The sequence below is a fragment of the Belonocnema kinseyi genome, chromosome 8 (assembly GCF_010883055.1).
Source record: "Belonocnema kinseyi isolate 2016_QV_RU_SX_M_011 chromosome 8, B_treatae_v1, whole genome shotgun sequence".
NCBI classification, from domain to species: Eukaryota; Metazoa; Arthropoda; class Insecta; order Hymenoptera; family Cynipidae; genus Belonocnema; species Belonocnema kinseyi.
In genome coordinates, this window is record NC_046664.1 from 42,212,559 (window position 1) to 42,232,818 (window position 20,260).

Genomic DNA, 20,260 nt, shown 5'->3' on the forward strand with positions numbered 1-20,260 from the left:
TTCTTTTGAGACTATTTAAAAAAAAATCGTAGATGCCTAAATTGCGAAAAAAGTTAAATAAACAATTGATTTATTGAAAAAATTGTTTAAACAATTTGTTTTCTTATAAATAATAAAATAGGATGAAAGCGTGTAAAAAGCACTTTCCAAACCCCTCATAAAAATTTTAAATCGCGTGATTAGAAAGGAAGTTACAGGCGTTTGAAACTACCCCTGCAGGCATTGGTGTTGAAAATTCAACCCCCCCTCACTTGGGGAGGGTTGGTAATCCTGATCTATAAGTTTGTAGATTAACTACTGTTGGGTAGGCGAACATATTCCCAGAGTTTAGAGACAATCGAAAAACATGACTTTTTGAGTTGGGGCAGTTGAGGAATAATGCCCTACCTGGACATTCTAAAACTGTAAACTGATTCTGAATCGTCTTGTACAATCAATTATTATTCACTTTTTAAATATTGAAGTACAATTCAATTTAAAAAATCATTAATTAATTTATATTCGCAGCTGATAAACGAAAAATGTTTTTTTATTAAAAATTTGCGATTTTAAACCCTTTTAATTTTTAATGGTTTAAGTCTTTAAAACTGCATTGTAAAATTCTTTAAATTGAAATCTAAACTTAAAAATTTTAAATCTAGAATGGAAAATTCCTTAAATGAAAGATTTTCGAATTACGCATTCTGAACTGAATGGTATTATAATTGAAAAAGATCACAATTAAAATAATTATTTTTAAAAAACGATTAAAATCAAAGTTGGGAGGATATTTTTTTCTAAAAATTTGTAAAATTCCCGGTTTCCCATTCCAGCGGCCAACCTGTCTTCAATAATTAAAGCTTTTTTTGAGACTGTATAATTAAAATATGAAATAATTCATTTTCTAATAATTGTACGCTTCGAAGTTCCATACTTTTGTATTTTTTTATACTTTTTTAAGCAAGGCAAAAAAAAAAAGAAAAAAGTTGCACAATCCGAGACCTGGAATTTTAAAATAAATTCGAATTCTATTTATTAACTCTATTAATTAGTATTTCTTACCAAGAGCGTGAATATCGGAATGGGAGATATGTCAGCGATTTTCGCCAAACACTCAATATTGCACCTCAAATAATGCTGCCACTCCGTTTCCTCCTGAAAGATCGAATGCCAGATTTTAAAAAATTAATGGAAAAAACCTTAGGGATTTTATATTCGTTTTTAAATTCATTCTTACATTCTCGTCGAGATTTTCTGTATCAAGGTACTTTAAAGTTCGAGCCTCTATTTTAAAACTGATTTTTTGCAAGACACGTTCAGCGACTGCTAGTGCAACGGTCGCATATTGTGACTGAGTGCTTTCTAAAAGCACAATCCACACCTCCAAACAACGCAAATATGCATTTACGGTGGAGCATTGTTGGAAAGTGTGATGATATAAAACCTCCAGTAATGTATTCACTGGAAATTTTGGACAGGATTCTACCCTTTTTAGGTGATTGGTTACAAACAGTTGTAAAAATTCAGTCGTTTTTTCCATGTAGCTGATAACAAAAAAATAGTAAAGTTAAATTTCGAGTCAATAATAATCGTTTTTATTATTACCGATTGTGTAGTCGAGGCCTGGCGGCGTCAGGATACTTTTTTTTAAAGGCTAAGCGGCGCCAAGAGCCGCTTTCTTGTTACACGGAAAATGTTTTCAGTTATAAGGCATTTAGAAACTACGTCAACAATTTTGGGCTGTTTGTCTCTCCCTCCCCCGAAAATAACGTAGGCGTTGGCCTGAAGACAGATTTTACGTTTATAAATTATTTTAAATAAAATTAATGCAGATAACATATTGAATTTAATACGAAAAATATTAAATTCCTCAGATTTAAATCCAAATGTATTTTAACAACAAAATTGTTTAATTTGCAACCAAAGAATATTTTTTATCCAAAAAGATTAATTTTCAACACAAAAAGATGAATTTAAAAAAATAATTTTTAACCAAATAGTTGCATTTACAACAAACTGATGAACTTTCCAGTAAAAAAAACGAATTTTCCAAAAAAATATTTAAGCCAATACTAAAATTTTCAAGTCAAAAAACGAACTTTTTCGAAGACAGTTGAATTTTTAACAAAAGAATTCATTTTCAATTAATAAATATAAATTTTCAACCAAGAAGGATGACTTTTCCACCACCAAAGGTTAATTTTTAATCCAAAAAGATGAATTTTTGACAAAAAATGATGACTTTACAAAATAGGTAAATTTTCCAAAAATAATCACATTTTTAACAAAATAATTGAATTTTTAGCATACAAATGGTCAAATTTTTAAACAAAAATTACTAACATTTAATCAAACATTTGTATTTTCCATACAAAAAGACCAATTTTTATAAAACATTAGAATATTTATCAAAAAAGTTAATTTCCGAGCAAGAAAGATGACTTTTCTACCATAAAAATGAATTTGAATAAAAAGATAAAATTTTTTACCTAAAAAGTCGAATGTATTAGGAAAAAGTATACTTTGATATCGGAAAAGATACATTTTTTTGACAAAAAAAAAACACTTTTCACATAATTGTTAAATTTTCAATTTAAAAGTTAAATTTTCGATTAATAAGATTAATGTTCTACTGAAAAAAAAGGAATTTTGAACAAAATACTAATATATACTATTAGTATATATTAGTATTTTGTTCAAAATTCTTTTTTTTTTACTTCCAAATTAAAACTGTTAGGTAGTAATTTGGAATTAGAATTCATCTTAATTAAATTTAATACAAAAATGAAAAAAGTATTAAAACAATTTAAATTATTAAGAAATTACAAATTTTATTATTTGGTTGAAAATTTTATTGACTGAAAAATTTGTTCTGATGAATATTTAAACTATTTTGTTGAAAATTCGTCTTTTTGGTTCAAAAATTTATCATTTTAATTATAACTTACATTTTTCTTTTTAGAAAAATGCAACTGTTTTGTTGAAAATGATATTATTATGGTATAAAATTCAACAATTTGGTTGAAATATTTTTCTTTTTTTTAATAAAAAATCTTATTTGGTTAAAAAATCATGTCATGTTTAATTTAAAATTAAAACATTTTTTGTATGAAATATCAACTATTATATTTTTCCATACGAATTAATCATTTTTGGTAGAAAATTAGTCTTTTTTATTATAAAATTCAAGAATTTGTTAGAAAATTGAAATATTAGGTTAATCAAAAAAAGTTGTAATTCTGATCAAACAATATAATAGTTAATATTTCAAACAAAAAAGATTTTAATTACATATTGAAAGCAGTCCAATTAATTTAAAACAAAAACGAATTTCCAATAAAACTGATGAAGCCTTAACCTAAACAGACTAATTTTCAACCTCAGTTGCATTTTTGCTCAATAAAGATGAAATTTATGATTAAAAAAATACGTTTTCAAACCAAAAAGACGAATTTTCAATAAAATAGTTCAATTGTTAATCAAACAACATTCTTCAGTCAAGAAATAAAAAAAATCTTAACCAAACGGTTAAATTTTTAAATAAAAAAGATGAGTTTTCTTCAAAACAGTTATATTTTTAATTTGAAAATATAAATTTTGAACAGAAAAGTTAATTTACTTAATTTGTCTTAGAAAGCAAATCGATAATATTAATCTTATTAATATTTCAAATAAATCTATAATAATAAATTTCAATGCATACTTGCTAATTCTTATTGAAAAATTAAATTTATGAGATACTATATTACATTACAAAACAGTAGATTTTTTAACAGAAAAAGTTTATTTAAAAGAAAATAGTTGAATTTTCAACTATAATTATGGATCCCCAGCCAAAAAATTCTTTTCTTTTACAAAGACTTTCAATTTTCAGTCAAATAGTTGACTTTTCTACCATGAAAATTGAATTTTCAACAAAAAAACAAAATTATTAAGCTAAAAAGTTGAATGTTTTAGAAAACAGCGGATTCTGATATCGGAAAAGATGAATTTTTAACACGATAGATGAATTCTCAACCAAAAAGATGAAATTTTAACAAACAAGAATAATTTTTACCCAAAAAAGACAATTTTTTAACCAAATATATGGATTTTTCACACACAAAAAAGATTAATTTTCTATAAAAAAAGACGAATTCCCAACTTATCCAATATATAGGATAAAGTATTAATCAAACATGAATTAGTCACATTTTCAGTTAAAAAAATATAATTTTTAACAAAAAAAATTGATTTTTCAAAAAGTTGTTAAATTTTCAACCTAAAAGCTAAATTTCCGATCAATCAGATTAGTGTTATACAAAAAAAGACGAATTTTGAACAAGATACAGGAATTTGCAACCAAATAGTTTAATTCTTTCACCAAATTTATTGAATTTTCAAGCCAAAAAGAAAAATTTTATGCAAAAAAGTAGGATTTTTAACAAAAAAAGTTGATTTAAAAGCAAATAGTTAAATTTCCAACTATAATTATAGTTCCTAAATCAATTTTTTTATAATGAATTTCAACTTTAGGTCAAAAAATCGACTTCTCAAACAAAAAAACAAAAAACAAAAAAATTAATTCTCAACTAAGTATACAACAGTTGATATTTTAATCAAACAATTGCATTCTTAGCCAAAAAACATGACATTTACATTAAAAAATAAAAGTTTTTAACTCAAAAAGATACATTTTTAACTAAAAATAGAATAGTTTAATTTTTAGATTAAAAATTTTATTTTCATTCAAACATGAAACGCATCATCGTCAAAATAGTTAAATTTTCAACTAAGGATATAAACTTTCATCTAAAAAAAATGAATCTTTTACAATGTATTGAATTTTTCATTAAAAAAATAACTTTTCAGCAATATAGTTACATTTTCAAAAAAATAACTAAACTTCCAAGCAAATAATAGAATTTTTATACAAATAAGATGAATTTTGAACGAAAAATATAATAGTTGCCTTTTCAATAAAAAAAAACAGAAATTTTATCCAAAAATATAGCCAACTGCTAACGTAGTTTATGAAAAGCATAACCAGGCCACTTTTTCTTTTAGGACTACACCACTAATTATTATTTTATTATATTTTTAATGAATAGAGAAGTCTGTAAAAGATAAAAATGAGTTACCTTTCGTCAATCGAGTCTAGTCGCTCCATGGATTGAAATATTTCGATGGCATTTTGAAAAATTTGTAGAAGCAGTCTATCCGTTACACTTGGCGAACATGGTCTGTAGAGCAATTCGTTTATCGTCGTCATTGCCTGAACAGCCATTTCTATCTGTTTACCATTCTGTTAAAGTAAAAAAAAATCAAATCAAATTGTTAGAAGTTTTTTATTAACCCTTTTCTTAACAAGTAGAAGTATGGTATCGGTAAAAATAATTGTCTATACAATCAGATTTCTGGCGAAATTTCAAATGATTTAGGTTTTATTTTAAAAGATTAATCTTAATTTTTGATTATTTCAAAATATCTCGATAAAGAGTCCGAAAGTTTTCAAGACACTTTTTTTAATTTTGTGAGATTTAAATTTTGTTAGAAAAATTGAATTCTTTCAAAAGATATATCGAAGTTTTGAAAATATTCGAAAATAATTTAAATCTTGAGAAGATTTAAGAATATTTCAAATGATATCCTAAAATTCAAAGCAAAATTTAAATAATATTTAAGCCGATTTTTTTTTAAATTGCACTATTACAAAACTTTAGAAAAAATTTGAGTGAGTTTAAGAGATATTACGAAGTTTTGAAACGATTCAAATATAATTTACAAAATGTAAAGATAGAAATAGTTTAAAGAAACTTTTAAACTTAAAAAGTTTTACAAAAATGCAAAACATATTTTAGATTTTTGAAGATATCGAACTAAAATTTTCGTAACTACTGTTGAACTGCTCTGTTAAAAATTAATTTTTTGGTTACAGAATCATTCTTTCAGTTAAAAATTCATCTCTTTGATTAAGATTTTTCTTCTTTCTTTACTGAAAATTCTTTTATGGTTGAAAATCCACCTTTCTGGTTTGAAAATTCATCTCTTTTGGTAGACATTTCACGTTGTTTTGGTTAAAAATGCAATTGCTTGGTTGAAAATTAATCTGCTTTAGTTAATGATTCAAATTTAAAATAAAAACTCGTCTTATTTTTTAAAATTCAACTATTTTTGATTTATAAATGGTAGACGTTGGTAGACGTTTCATGTTTTGGCGAAAATAAAACATTTGGTTGGTAAAAATGTTGCTGCAAAGATATTATATCTTTGGTTTCTGGTTGAAGGCTAATATTTTTTGGTTGAGGATTCAAATATTTGGTTCAAAATTTGTCTTTTTATGAGTTCAAATTTTTTGTTTTAAAAATAAAATCTATTTTGGTTGAAATATTAATTATGTATCACACTTTTTGTTTAGAATTCTTCGGAAAATTATATCGATATAACCTTAAAACAAATAAGCTTAAAAATAAATAAATATCTAAAGTTTTTGCTTTGTATTAAAATATATTTTTCTGCTGAAACCGAAGAACTGCATGTGCGCAATTTAGAATAAAAATCTGGATCCTTTATATTTTAAAAATTTTACAATGCGATTGAGTTAAATCTGAAAATTGATTTAATTCAGACATTTTTTGTTTCGAAAATTTAAAAATTAAATTCTAAGTCAGATGATATGGAAAATAATCTGTTTAAAATGCAAAATTAAATTTAGATAACATTCTGATTTATTTTTCCTTAAAAATATAAATTTTAGACGAAAAATATTTTTGGTTGAAAATTACCGCTCAATTTCTAGTGAGAAAACTTTAACATAACCTGAAATGTATTTTTTATTGGTTCAAAACTAATTTTTTTCTGTTTAAATTGAACTATTTGATTGAAAATTAGGTTTTTGTTGAAACTTCGTATTTTCGGACTGAAAATTCAACAATTTGGTAGAAAATTCATTTTTTTTAAATTGAAAATAAATTTTTTTTAACGAAAATTGGACTATTCCATTTTTTGTAAGAAATTTATCATTTTACATAGTTTAAAAATTCAACTAACTGGTTAAAAATATATGTAATTTGTTGAAAAAATCTTCTTTTTTTATGAAAAAGAATCTTTTTAGTTGAAATTTTAACTATTAGCTTGAAAATGTATGTATTTTATTGAGAATTCGTCTTCTTCTAGTAAAAAATTAATCTTCTTGGTCGAATATTCAACTTATTGTTTAAAAGTTTATGTATTTAATTGATAATTTGTTTTTTTGCTTTCAAAACTAATTTTTTGATCTTAAAATTTAACTAATTGATCGAAAATAAACTTTTTAAAATTAAAACTTTACATTTCTGGGTTTAAAATACAACAATTTAGTATAAAATTTAACTGTTTTGGAACAATAGTAATCTTTTTGATGGAAAATTAAAATTTTGTGATTCAAAATGTATGTATTTTGTTCTAAATTTATTTTTTTGGTTTCAAAACTAACTTCTTTTATTTTGAAATTGAACTATTTAATTGAAAATTTACTTTTTTGTTGAAACGTCGTATTTTTAGACTGAAAATTCAACAATTTGGTAGAAAATTCAACAATTTGGTAGAAAATTCAGCTGTTCTGTAGAACATTCGTATCTTATTGAAAATTAATTTTCTTTAACCAAAATTGGATTACACCTTTTCTGGTTAGAAATTGATATTTTAACATAGTTTCCAAATTTTAATAATTGATTGAAAATTTATGTAAATTGTTAAAAATTCTTCTTTTTTTTTTAAACAAAAAATATTCTTGGTTGAAAATTCAATTATTAGCTCAAAATGTTTACATATTGTTGAGAATTCGTCTTTTTTAGGCTTCTTCTTTGAATATTCCATTATTTGGTTAGAAATGTATGTATTGTTTTCGAAATTATTTTTATTAATATTTTCTAACCTTTTTCGGTAAAAAAATCTATTAGCTTAAAAATGTACGTATTTTGTTGAGTATTCATCTTTTTTAATATCAAAACTAAAAAAAAAACTAAAAGTAAAAGTGTCATATATGATTTCAATCTTTGAAATCGTATAATTTTAAGTCTTCCAATTCGAAATTGTTTTGTTATTAAGTTGAGTTTGAAATGTTCAATATTTTGGAATATTTGAAAGGAAATACTATTCAATTCTCAAAGCCTAGTTTTAAAATGTTCGTATTTTTAGAGTTTACATTTGAGATAGTAATCTTAATTTTTCACGGGTTTGAATGTAATCTGGAGTCATTTTTTTCGAAATTTTATAATTACACTGTAAAAATTTTGTCGGGAAAATTACCGAAGATGTTCGGGACGCAATAAGCCCGAAAATTCGGTAAACTTCCCAAAAAAAAAGTTCAGGAAAATTCCTCATTGATTTCGGTAATTTTTCCAGAGTTCAGGGAAAATTTCACATCGATTTCGGTAATTTTGTTAAAGTTTAGGGAATTTTCTCTACAGAATTTTCGTTAAAATTCCCTGATTATTTCGGTACATTTTTTATATAATTTGGGAACTTTCCCCAAAATAACTTCGGGAAAATTCCACATTGATTTCGGTAATTTTTCCAGAGTTTAGGGAATTTTCCCCAAAATATCTTCCGGAAAATTCCACATCGTTTTCTTTAATTTTTCTAAAGTTTAGGGAATTTTCAGTAAATTTTTTATATATTTTGGGAACTTTCTCCAAAATAACTTCGGGAAAATTTCACATTGATTTCGGTAATTTTTACAGAGTTTAGGGAATTATCCCCAAAATACAATTGGGAAAATTCCACATAGTTTTCTTTAATTTTTCTAAAGTTTAGGGGATTTTCGGTAAAATTCCTTGATTATTTCCGTAAATTTTTTATATATTTTGGGAACTTCTTCCAAAATAATTTCGGAAAAATTCCACATTAATTTCGGTAATTTTTCCAGAGTTTAGGGAATTTTCACCAAAATATCTTCCGGAAAATTCCACATAGTTTTCTTTAATTTTTCTCAAGTTTAGGAATTTTTCGCTAAAATTCCCTCATTATTTCGGTAAATTTTTTATATATTTTATGAACTTTCTCCAAAATAACTTCGGGAAAATTCCACATTAATTTCGATAATTTTTCCAGAGTTTAGGGAATTTTCCCCAAAAATTTTCCGGTAAATTCTTTAATCATTTCGGTAATTTTACCCGAAATATCTTAGGGAAAATTCCACAACGCTTTCGGTAATTTTTCCAGAGCTTTGAAAATTTGCCCTTAAAAAAATTCGGTAAAATTTCTCAATTATTTCGGTGAATTTGCTATATATTTTGGGAATTTTCCCCAAAATGACTCAATACAATAATTTAATTCATTTTTGATTTTAGAAAATGTTGCCTAATCAGATTTATTCTTAAAAAATTAAGGCTTTGTAAGTTTAAAAATAAAAATAAAACAGAATGATTTAAAATCTAAAACTGACTAAAATTACAGTCAAACAATTTAGAATATTGAAATGATCATTTTTAAATTGAAAATTGGAAACCTCGAAAAAATTAAGAAAATTTAATTCAAATATTTGCGAATTTAATCTTTTGAAACAAGAAAAAACTTTAGTTTCAAGGCCTCAAAAACAAAATTATTTTAGAATTGCGATTTCAAGACCATAATTTAACATTTAAATTATAGCAACTTTAAAGGTGATAAATATATTATTAATATTATAGATATTTCTAAACTAAAAAAAACCAGAGATTTCAGTTCGTAACAAAAATAAATGTAATTTTCACCGTTAAAAATGAACATTTAGAGGACGGAGGTTTTCAACCAAATAATTACATTTTTAACTAAAAAGATCAATTTTCTACTAAAACAGATGAATACTTAACAAACTAGAAACATGTTTAAGCATGTATTTTGTTGAGTATTAATCTTTTTTAGTAGAAAATTGATCTTTCTAGTTAAAAATGTAATTATTTGTTTAAAAATTAAACTGTTTTCTGGAAAGCTCGTCTTTTCAGATTTGGAATTAAACTATTTGGGAATTTGGAAGATTTTTAATTAAATTTGGAAAATGGATAGGATTAACTTGATAATTTTCTCGAATATTTACCATTGAATCATGATATTTGGCACAGGCAAAAATGGCATCCAACAAGTTTGGCGTGATGTGTTCCGAGAGAATAATCCAACTAAATAAGTGGGCTAAAACTTCAAGAGTTGCTATGCAAACTTCACTGCTGCCTGAAGCTAATCCTTCCACGTCTAAAACTGCACGTGCAGGTGGAATATTATTTCCTCCCGTTGGAGAAGGAGGTGGTGTGATTGTGCCCGAACGATTTTGAGATCTATTCGTTTCTCTGAGTAAGGCTGAAACAACCCCGATTTAAAAATTAATTATTTAAATCATCCTGGCACTCTTTTCAGAGTTGCTACGTGAGTCCGAATTCAAAAATCCATGAATGTCAGGTGTTCCAGGAATATTTTTGAAAAAATTTCAGAACTTTTTTTAAATATCCAATGAATTCTTTTAAATTTCAATACATTATAGATTTCGTAATAGTTTGGCCTAAAAAATTAAAAATCTGTATGAAAAATCACAATTTTTATTGAATAATTATGATGTTTTACGATATTGTTACAAAAATAAAATTTTTTAAAATAACAGCAAAAAGCAACATTTATTTTGTATAGTTCTTGTAGACAATTACAAATTTCTACAAAGATTTATGATAAATTGGCAGTAAATGCATATTTCTGAATTTGTATTCCCTAGTATTAAAAATATAAACATTTAAAATAACTAACACAATCACATTATGTTCCAAACATTTTTTAACCAATGATTAATCATTTCTAATTGAAAGTGTTTTAAATTTAAAACAAATGAATATAATATATTGAACGATTTTGAATTGGAAAACTTTCCAATCGAACAAATTTTATGAGGTACAATTTTGAAAAAATGAAAATATTTTGAACATAATGAAAAGGAATTGATCTGTATTGTTTTTAAATAAAAGAGTTTAAAACTGAAATGATAAAAAAGTTTTTTGATTGAAAAATTGTGAATCGGAAGCTCTCATTTAGACTGAAATTTTGAAAATTGAACAATCAATTGGAAAGGATTTAAAAATGCATTAATTCTAATTCAAATCGTTCAAAATTGAATCATTTAAACTTCAAAGGAAATGAAATGGTATTATTTCTAATTCACAGAGTTAAATTAAACAAAACCGAACTTAATTTAAAAATTAAAGAATTTTATTAAAATGAATTGTAATATTAAAATTTTGTAATAATCAAGCCCTTTAGCATTTCAAGTATTTTAGGTAAATTTAATTCGTTTAAACATTAAACAATTTTAATTATGATTTTCAAAACCAAATCATTTTAATTTGAATTGGAAAGTTAAAACTGATCAATTTCGTATATTTAAATTTGGATCTTTTTTCAATTTAAATAACATATTTTTTACTTTTTAGTTTCAAATCGTTTAATTTTTGGCACTCCACTTACAATTAAGATTCATTCTTGACATTTCCTAAATAAAATATTTTTTGATCATTCATTTTTTAAAATATTCAATTAAAAATCGGACAATTTTAAGATATTACATTAAACATTAAAAATAAATAAAAATACAAACTAAGATTGTTATAAACGCTTTAAATTTTTGAAATTGCATACTTTTAAGTCTTCCAATGCAAAATTATTTTGTTTCTAAGTCAAGTTTGAAATGTTCAATATTTTTGAACATTTGAAATAAAAAATTATTCAATTTTGAAAGCATAGTTTGAAAGTTTTCTAATTTAAAAGGCATGGATTTAAGAGATTATAGTCTTAGTTTTTCACGGGTTTGAATGTATTCTGGGGTCACTTATTTTTAAATTGTTTAATTAATATTCCATGATTTGGAAGAATTAAAAAAAAAAAATTTGTAAGTTTAAAATTGAAAATAAAACAGAACATTTTAATCTCAAAATATTAAATTTAAAATTGACTAAAATTAGAGTCAAACAATTTAGAATATTGAAATCTAAACCTTTTTAAATTTTAACATATATGTATTAAGGCTTTCAATATGTAATTTTTAATATTTCAAAGATTTAATAGTAAAATTTTCCTAACATTTTTTACATTTAAAACTGAAATTATAGACAATTTAAAGATGATAAATATATTAATAATATGATAGATTATTCTAAATTAAAAAAAAAGAGATTTCAGTGCTTGAAATCCTGAAACTGATTTCTAAACAATGCATAATTTTTAAATATTATGCATTGTATAATTTCCAAACCTTAAAAAACTTGTCACTACGCGAAAACTCCGTTTGTTCGTAACGAAATTTCTGTACAAGTAGCCAAGGTCGTTATATTAATTATATTTTTGTTAATAATAACTAAAATACCTTTATTTCTCACTTTACTTCTTTTATTATTATTTTTTTATCATATTTTATCGGATAAAAATATTAAAACCAGAATATTTTTTGGTTACTCTCGCAGCCAATATTTAGGAGATTTATGCAAGAATCAAACTATGTAAATTATCCCATTTAAAGTCCATAAAATTTAACAGAAAAACGTTACTTTCCTTAATTTTTTTAGGTAAGCGATTTTTCCCCCAAAGATTATAAATACTTCGAATTTTGGACATAAACTTATTATTCCTTTGAAATAAAAAATATCAGGTGAATTATAAATATTTATTTGACTTTTTTGCACTGTTAATTTCTTCCTTATTTCCATTTTCAGGATGGCCGTTTTAATCGAAGAAAAAAATCTGTCTTTTCCCGGTCCGCAAATATTTTTCACGGCCAATTAAATTTAAAAAATCAAACTATATCCTAAACATTTTTCCATATAAAGTAATAAACAATAAACAACAAATTAAAGCATTCAAAATGGAACACTTGAATTCCAAACTTGGAAAATTGAAGTTTAAAAATTTTCAATTCAAAAATTGTGTATTCAAATACTCATAAATATACACGTACCAAATGGAAAGTACTAACACTTTCCAATTTAAAAATGTTAAATAAAATGCAAATAAACTGTAAATTTTATAACTTTTATCAATTATAGAGCTCAAAGATTCAAATGAAGTTCCAAAAATATAAATCCACGTTAACATTTTCAATAGTCTAAATTACAGAATCAAGTAATTTTAAACTACACATTTAAAATTAAAAAATAATTTTTTTAACTTAACAGGTCTTAAATTATTTTAATTTTAAAAGTCTAGGCATCCTTTAAAAGCTTTAAAATTTTATTTCAAAATCTTGAGAAATCTAGAAGTGGTTTTAAATTTTTCCAAATTCAAAATAAATTTTGAAGTTTTTTAGGAACTTTAAAATATATTTCAAAATGAATTGAATTTTTTCTATAACTTTGAGAAAATCCTGCAAATTTAAAAAAAGTTAATTTTAATTTATAAATTTAATAGAAAACTTATTAGTTGTAAAAATATGAGAGTAATTTTAAGAGATATTTAGAAGTTTTAAAAAGATTCGAATTAAATTTAGAACTTGAAATAACTTCAATTACTTACAGCTGAATTTAAAATAAAATGTAAATATTTACAAATTTAAAACAAAAAAAGTAGAATTTTGTTAAAAATTATGAAAGACTTCAAAAGAATAAAAAAATTTCTTAAGATTCTTAGGAAAATTGAAAATGGTTTTTCACTTTGAAAAATTATTATAAAAGAAAGTTTAAGAAGATTTTAAAAGATTTAAAAAGTTATCAAAGAAGAACATGGAAGATTTTAAGGATTTTTTTCAACGTGCAGGATTTTCAAAAATTGTAGGAAAATTTCGATTAATTTTCAAATATATTTAGAAGTTCTGAAAAAAATGTTATAACACTTCGTTTAAATTACTTGAAATTATTTCAAGTTTTTCATTAATTTCGAATCTCTTCAAAATTTCTAAATATCTCTTAATATTTCTCAAATTTTTTCTATAAATAATGAGTGTTCAATTGTTATTTATACGTCAAAATTGAACAATTTCACTTATAAATTAAACACTTGTTAAATCGAACAATTAAAATTGTAACGCTAAAAGTTTAAAAGTTCTTCAAAAATCTAAAGATTCAATTCTTTCTATGTAAAACAATTCAGTTTCAAATTTAATGAAAACCTTTAATTATGACTATATTATTATGGATTTATTTTTAAGTTAAAACTAGTAAAACGCACGTTTACATGTTTTAATAGCTAAAAAATTAATAGAAATAATATGTTAATAAATTTAATATAAAAAATAATATAAAGGAAGACCTGAAACTCTGAATTAAAAATATATTATTGATAAATCATGAAAATGTTTGTTTAAAAATAAAATTATTGGAATAAATGATATATTAATTTCAATTCTTATTAAGACTTTATATTTACAGCTGATAAAATAAAACTGTATTATATAAAAAAGTTTCAACTTCAAATGCTTTGAATTTGTAATTGTTTAAATATTCGAAACTGCACTTTAATTATTTAAAAAACTGTTAAAATCGAACTTGGGCAAATTTTTATTCTGAAAATTCGTAAAATTCTCGGTTTCCCGGTCCGGCGGCCACCCTGTTTTTTATTAACAAATCTTGGATTTTAAAAACTTCTGATTTTTTAAGCTTTTAAAACTGCATTTTAAAATTCTTTCAAGTAAAATATATGCTTTTAAAAACTAAAAATCGAAAGTGGAACATTTTTAAATTAAAACATTTTGAAATTAAGCATTCTAAACTGAATGATATAATAATTTTAAAATTTATTTAAAAAGCGATTCAAATAAAAGTTGGACAACATTTTTATTCTAAAAATGTTGTAAGATTCCCGGTAAAAAAATAAATTCACTGTCATTTCCCGGGGTTTTCCGGTACAGCGGCCACCCTGCATTTTATTATCTGATTCTATTTTAACTGTTAACATTTGTACGTAAAGTTTCATACGGTCTTTTCGATTCGTAAGCATTTACGTACTTCTGAAGAAATTTTATCTGCAAATTTAATCTAAAGTAACAGAAAAAATTCGACCTTCAAATTTATTTAAAATATATAATACATTTAATATTGAAACTTTCATTTTTTTAAATTTCCTTCTTGTGAAACTTCCTTCTATAAGGAAAAATTAGATATCGTTTTTCATAATTTAGTCATGTTTTTAGAGAAAATTTCGGATATGTACGAAGAAATTACGAACATTTTTAATTTGCAAATGTAATATTTATAATTTTTTTTTATAAAATTGCAAATTTCTAAACACAATTACAAATAAATACTATTTTATAAAGGAAAATAGATACTAAATGCCTACCAGTAAGTGTATCTAAGGTCGTGGAGATTTGTGCTCCTAAAAGTCTTAGTAGTTCCGATTTCCTTTGAAGTGGTAAATCTTCTCGCGGAGTTGCTAATTCTTCAGAGGCTGTCCGTAAATAAACTATTCCCAATAGTCTTGTGTGTTTGTGACATAATAACTATAGTACAAAAATCAAGCATTTATCCTATTTACATTAAAAAACAAAGAAAAAAATGGGGAATTTAAAAAGAAATTTAACCTGTAGTATGTTGGAAAAAAAATCTGGATAAAAGTGAGGCCAATCGTGTCTGGCGATATCCACGACCAGCTTTACTACTTTGTTTCTAACGAAAGGAGCAACGCCACGTTCTAAAGAAAGTGTGTATAATGTCGATCTGATCAGTGCTTTGTCTTCCCAAGGCAAAATGGACCAACGTCTTCCTATTGTGGTCTAAAAGAACAAAATATTTGAGGAGAAATCAGTAGAAACTATACTGTTAAAACGAATGCACCGAAAATTCTCAAAATGATGATGACCTTACGAACAAATTTAAAAAAAAGGTCCAAAAAATTTCTCACTATTGGACAGGTCAATTTAAATTTAAAAAATTTTTTTTGTATAATAAATATTGTTTAATTCTTTGTTGGGTAAAGTTTATGGAAGTATATAACTTTAGACTAAAAAAATTAGAAACAAATATTTTTTCGAAATGTTAAATACTTATATTATCACCTTGAATTTTCAATTAAAAAGATAAAATTTTAAACAAGAATATTAATTTGCAAAAAAGATGATTAATTCTCAGTTAACAATTAATTTTTAAACAAATTGTTGAATTTTTTAACTAAAGTTATCAATCTTCAACTGGAATAGTTGAACTTTAGGACGAATTTTCAATTAATAAGGATTACTTTTCTTACTAAAAATTGAATAGTTAAATTTGTATGTAAAAAAATTTATCCTAGCCTGCGCATTGCGATGAAAATGTAATCTTTAATTTGCATAAAAACTTTCACTCAAGATATTGAGTTTTCGATAGCGATTGAAGTCGAATTTTCAATTTTTCACACAAATAAAAACTTGCTCCCAAGATATGGAGAAGCTAAATAAAAATAATACAAGTTTGATACAAAAAAATTATTCTGTTTCGAAGAAATCAACATTTAGTGTAACGGTATCGCACTGAGACAATTATTCGATGAAAGAGCCATAAAGAGAAGAAAAAATTTATTACGGCTCTAAAATTTTAAATAAAATTTAAATTAGATTCATTTTTATTACTGTATTCAAAATGAGAATTTGAACAAATCTTTCTATCACAACCTGAATTTGATTTAATTTTTTAATTTTTTATGCACTTATAACACATATTGGAAAAAATGTTGATTATCTAGTTCTACTGCCACCCTTCAGTTACATTTTCAAACATAATGATGATTTTTCAACTAAAATAATGAATGTTTAACTGGAATAGTTATTTATTTTCAACAAAAAAGATTAATTTTCAACTAAAATAATGAATCTTCAACTGGAAGTTTTTTTTTTACAAAAAGGATGAATTTTCAAATGAAATAATGAATCTTCAACTGGATTAGTTGAATTTTAAACACAAAACATGAATTTTCAACCAAGAAGATTAATTTCTACCAAATAATAGAAATTTTTTTGATTAAAAAAGGTTCATTTTTCAATAAAAAATTAAATAGTTAAAAAAATTAATTTTCAACCAAAAAAGATAAATTTTCAACTAAACTGATGGAATATTCAATTGAAATAGTGAAGTTCCATTTGCAATTTAAAGAAAAAAAAACAAACAAACTTTTAACAAACAAAAAAATGATTTAAAATAAATAGTTGCATTTTCAAACACAGTGACGAATTTTCAACTAAAATCATGAATTTTCATCTGGAACAGATGAATTTAACCGAAGAGATTAATTTTCAACCAAAATAAAAATTGAATAGTTCAATTTTCAGGTAAAAAATTAATGCTCAGCTAAACAGATTGATTTTCAATTAAAATGATGGAATGTTAAAATGAAAAAGTTACATTTTTAGTTAAAAAAATTAATTTCAAAGAAAAAAAAACGAAATAATTAAATACAGCAATATAAAGCTACTTTTACAGACTAAGAATCGTTTTTATTAAATTTGATATTGCAATTTAAAAAAAAATAAGTACAATATAAAAAAAAATGTCCTTAACTTAAAATATACCAAAATTCAATTATCGGTTCCAGAAATTTAGATAATTAAAAAAATCCAACCCAAAAATTCCACATAGCGTAACTCCCATAATTTTGATATTTTTCAAAAATATTTTGGTTCCAAAATTTCTCTTATAGTACTATAATTTCAACATTTTTTATTAAAATTCAACTACTTGCGAATTTTTATATTCCTAATCAAACCAATTATTTAACAAAATAACGTTTTTTTATAATTCAACGGTAGATTCTGACATTTTTTTATAGAAATTGTTAATGAAAATTAAACAAATTTTTATTCGGTGTAATTTTTAGTTTTTGTTTAAAAAATTGTTTATATCTATAAGAGAAATTAGTATTTTAATTATTTTCGTTCGTAAAATATAGCAAGAAAGGTCATTCCAGCAAAAATTTACGAAAATATGATTTTTTTCTACGAGGAAACGGCCGGTTGGGGCCTTTGTTTTACAAAATTGTTGTAAACAATTTATAGTAATAGTTTGATATATATTAAAGTTTATAAATGCTTTTGAAGACACTTTTGAGGCACTTTTGGTCATAAAAATCAATTTAGCTATGAAAAAAACTCATTTATTAAAAATTTGTTTATAAAAATGTTTATACTAATAGTAAATGTTAACTTATACCAATTTTTCATTAAAAATTATGACTCCTATGAAAAATTCTAGCAATTAGCGTGAAACAATGTTTTCTAAATGAAAAATTAAGAATTTGTTTACAAAATCTCGTTATGATAATAAAGTTGAATATTATTACAATTATTTATATTATATTAGGCAGATGCAATAATTCCAACTAATACTGAATTTCTTTCTGTATTTTTTATTTAGATAAAAATTCATAAAGCTGAAATTACCAATTGTGACTCATAAATAAACTATAAACGTGAAGATCTAAAATTGATAAGACAGAATGAAACACAAAGTAACAGATTAAAAACACACAAGATGTAAGTGAAAAACAATGAGAAAGTGTAGAAAATCATTACATCCTTACCTCTAAGGTTGTTAAGGCAAACATACTGACATAGTGATTATTGGTCGATGACAAGAAATGAAGACAGGGCCTCCAGGAATTGATCTGAGCAGCAAATTCATGAAGGCTCTGTTCAATCGTTCGTTTTCGTTCATTACTTGTTTGAGGGGAAAAAAATTCAGTCATTAAATGCTCCAGTCTCTGAAGTGCGATCACATCGTCGTCCTAAAGAAAATTGTATTTATAATTACGAAAATTACAACTTATGCGTCTCAAAAACTGTCAAATCGCCAAAACGTCAAAGGCTCCATACAACAGTAGAACAAGTTCACAAACTTGTTTTGAGGTTATTTGACAAGTTTTCGTTTCCGAAATTATTGGGAGTGGTACTTACCATGTTAATTAACTATGTTGATTAATCTACAGTTATATGTGATATTAAAATCTAGACTTAAATATAATAAATAAATTGAAAGAGGTTAGTTTCCAGCTTGTTAGACTTCGGTCAGACATGTCTTTATCTCGAAACACAAATCGATATCTATCGATAGCTCGCATTCTATAAATTCAAAAAATATAATAAATGGTAAAAAAGGTTTGTATTTAACAATTATTAGCAATAAGAGTATTTCATGAATATCTGCTTACTCCATTACATTAAACTTTAATCACCTTTTTATCTTAGTTAATAGTTTTTAAAAATTAATAATTGTACTATTAGAAATTTAACAAAATACATTAGTTTTTCACGTCAACAATCAGCTAAATTTACCTTGATGAACGCTGAGGGGAAAACAATGTACCAAATGCATGGGACAAAACTTCATTTTTGTCATATCTTCGTAATAAATATTAATTACTATCATTTTATTATGTCATTAAATAGTTCTTAAAAAATAATTTTTTTTTTAATTACACTTATATAGAAAAAATTAGTTTTAACGAAGATATTAGCAAAATAAGGCAAAAATGGACCGAATCCCAAGCATTTGATTAATTTAAAAAAGATAAATTTTCAAACAAAAATTGACGAACGCAGTTTTCAGCTGCAAAATTAAAAAAAAAGTTTTAAAGAAAATAGTTCAATTTTCAACCAAATAGTTGAGTTTTCATTAAGACCTACAAATTTCAAGCAAAATGATTAATTTTTTTCAAAAATGAAATAGTTACATTTTCAGTGAAAACTAGAATGTTTAATGTTTTTATTTTTTAAACAAAATAATTGAATTTTCAGCGTGAGAGATGAATTTTTAACTGGAATGATGAATCTTTAACAAATGATAAAAAGATATTATACAAAAAAGGTAGTTCACACTTAAATCAAGTCATTACATTTGGAAAAATATACGCATTTTTAAACAGGAGTATTAATTTTCTAACAAAAATAGAGGAATATTCAACAAAATACATAGATATTAAACTAAAAAGGAGAAATCATCCGTCAAATTTCCAGTTTAAAAAGTTTAGAAAATATTTTCAAACTAAATAGTTAAATTTTCAACAAAACACTTGAATTTATATTATATGTTTAACTACAAAAGATGAATTTTCCGAAAATGGTAGTTACGTTTTTAGTGAAAAAAACAATGTTTAATATAAATTTTTTTAAACAAAATAGCTAAATTTTCGGTGAAAGAGATGAGTTTTAAATTAAAATATTAAATCTTTAATATAAGGTGGACTTTTAACAGGAGACTTCAACTTTTAACCAAGTAGTTAAATTTCTAACCGAAACTATGATTTTGAAATCGCGAATATTTATTTTTTACAAAAAAAGACGAATCTTGAGCACAAGACTTGAATTTCCAACTAAAAAAGAGAACTTTTTTACAAATTAGTTGAATATTCAACTAAG

General features: G+C 24.1%; 1 protein-coding gene across 1 annotated transcript in view; it reads right to left on the bottom strand.

The window, feature by feature from the left end:
• The window catches only part of LOC117177658 (exportin-6), a 45,419-nt gene extending 26,514 nt beyond the window's left edge, over positions 1-18,905 (bottom strand). Inside the window, exons 1-8 of the mRNA XM_033368470.1 lie at positions 18,800-18,905; positions 18,427-18,630; positions 15,461-15,652; positions 15,220-15,379; positions 10,016-10,272; positions 5,100-5,263; positions 1,217-1,523; positions 1,042-1,134 (exon numbers count right to left, since the gene is read on the bottom strand). Coding sequence (XP_033224361.1) covers positions 1,042-1,134; positions 1,217-1,523; positions 5,100-5,263; positions 10,016-10,272; positions 15,220-15,379; positions 15,461-15,652; positions 18,427-18,630; positions 18,800-18,802 — 1,380 coding nt within the window. The 5' untranslated portion in view covers positions 18,803-18,905. The remainder of the gene's footprint in view (positions 1-1,041; positions 1,135-1,216; positions 1,524-5,099; positions 5,264-10,015; positions 10,273-15,219; positions 15,380-15,460; positions 15,653-18,426; positions 18,631-18,799) is intronic.
• Positions 18,906-20,260: the final 1,355 nt, after the last annotated feature.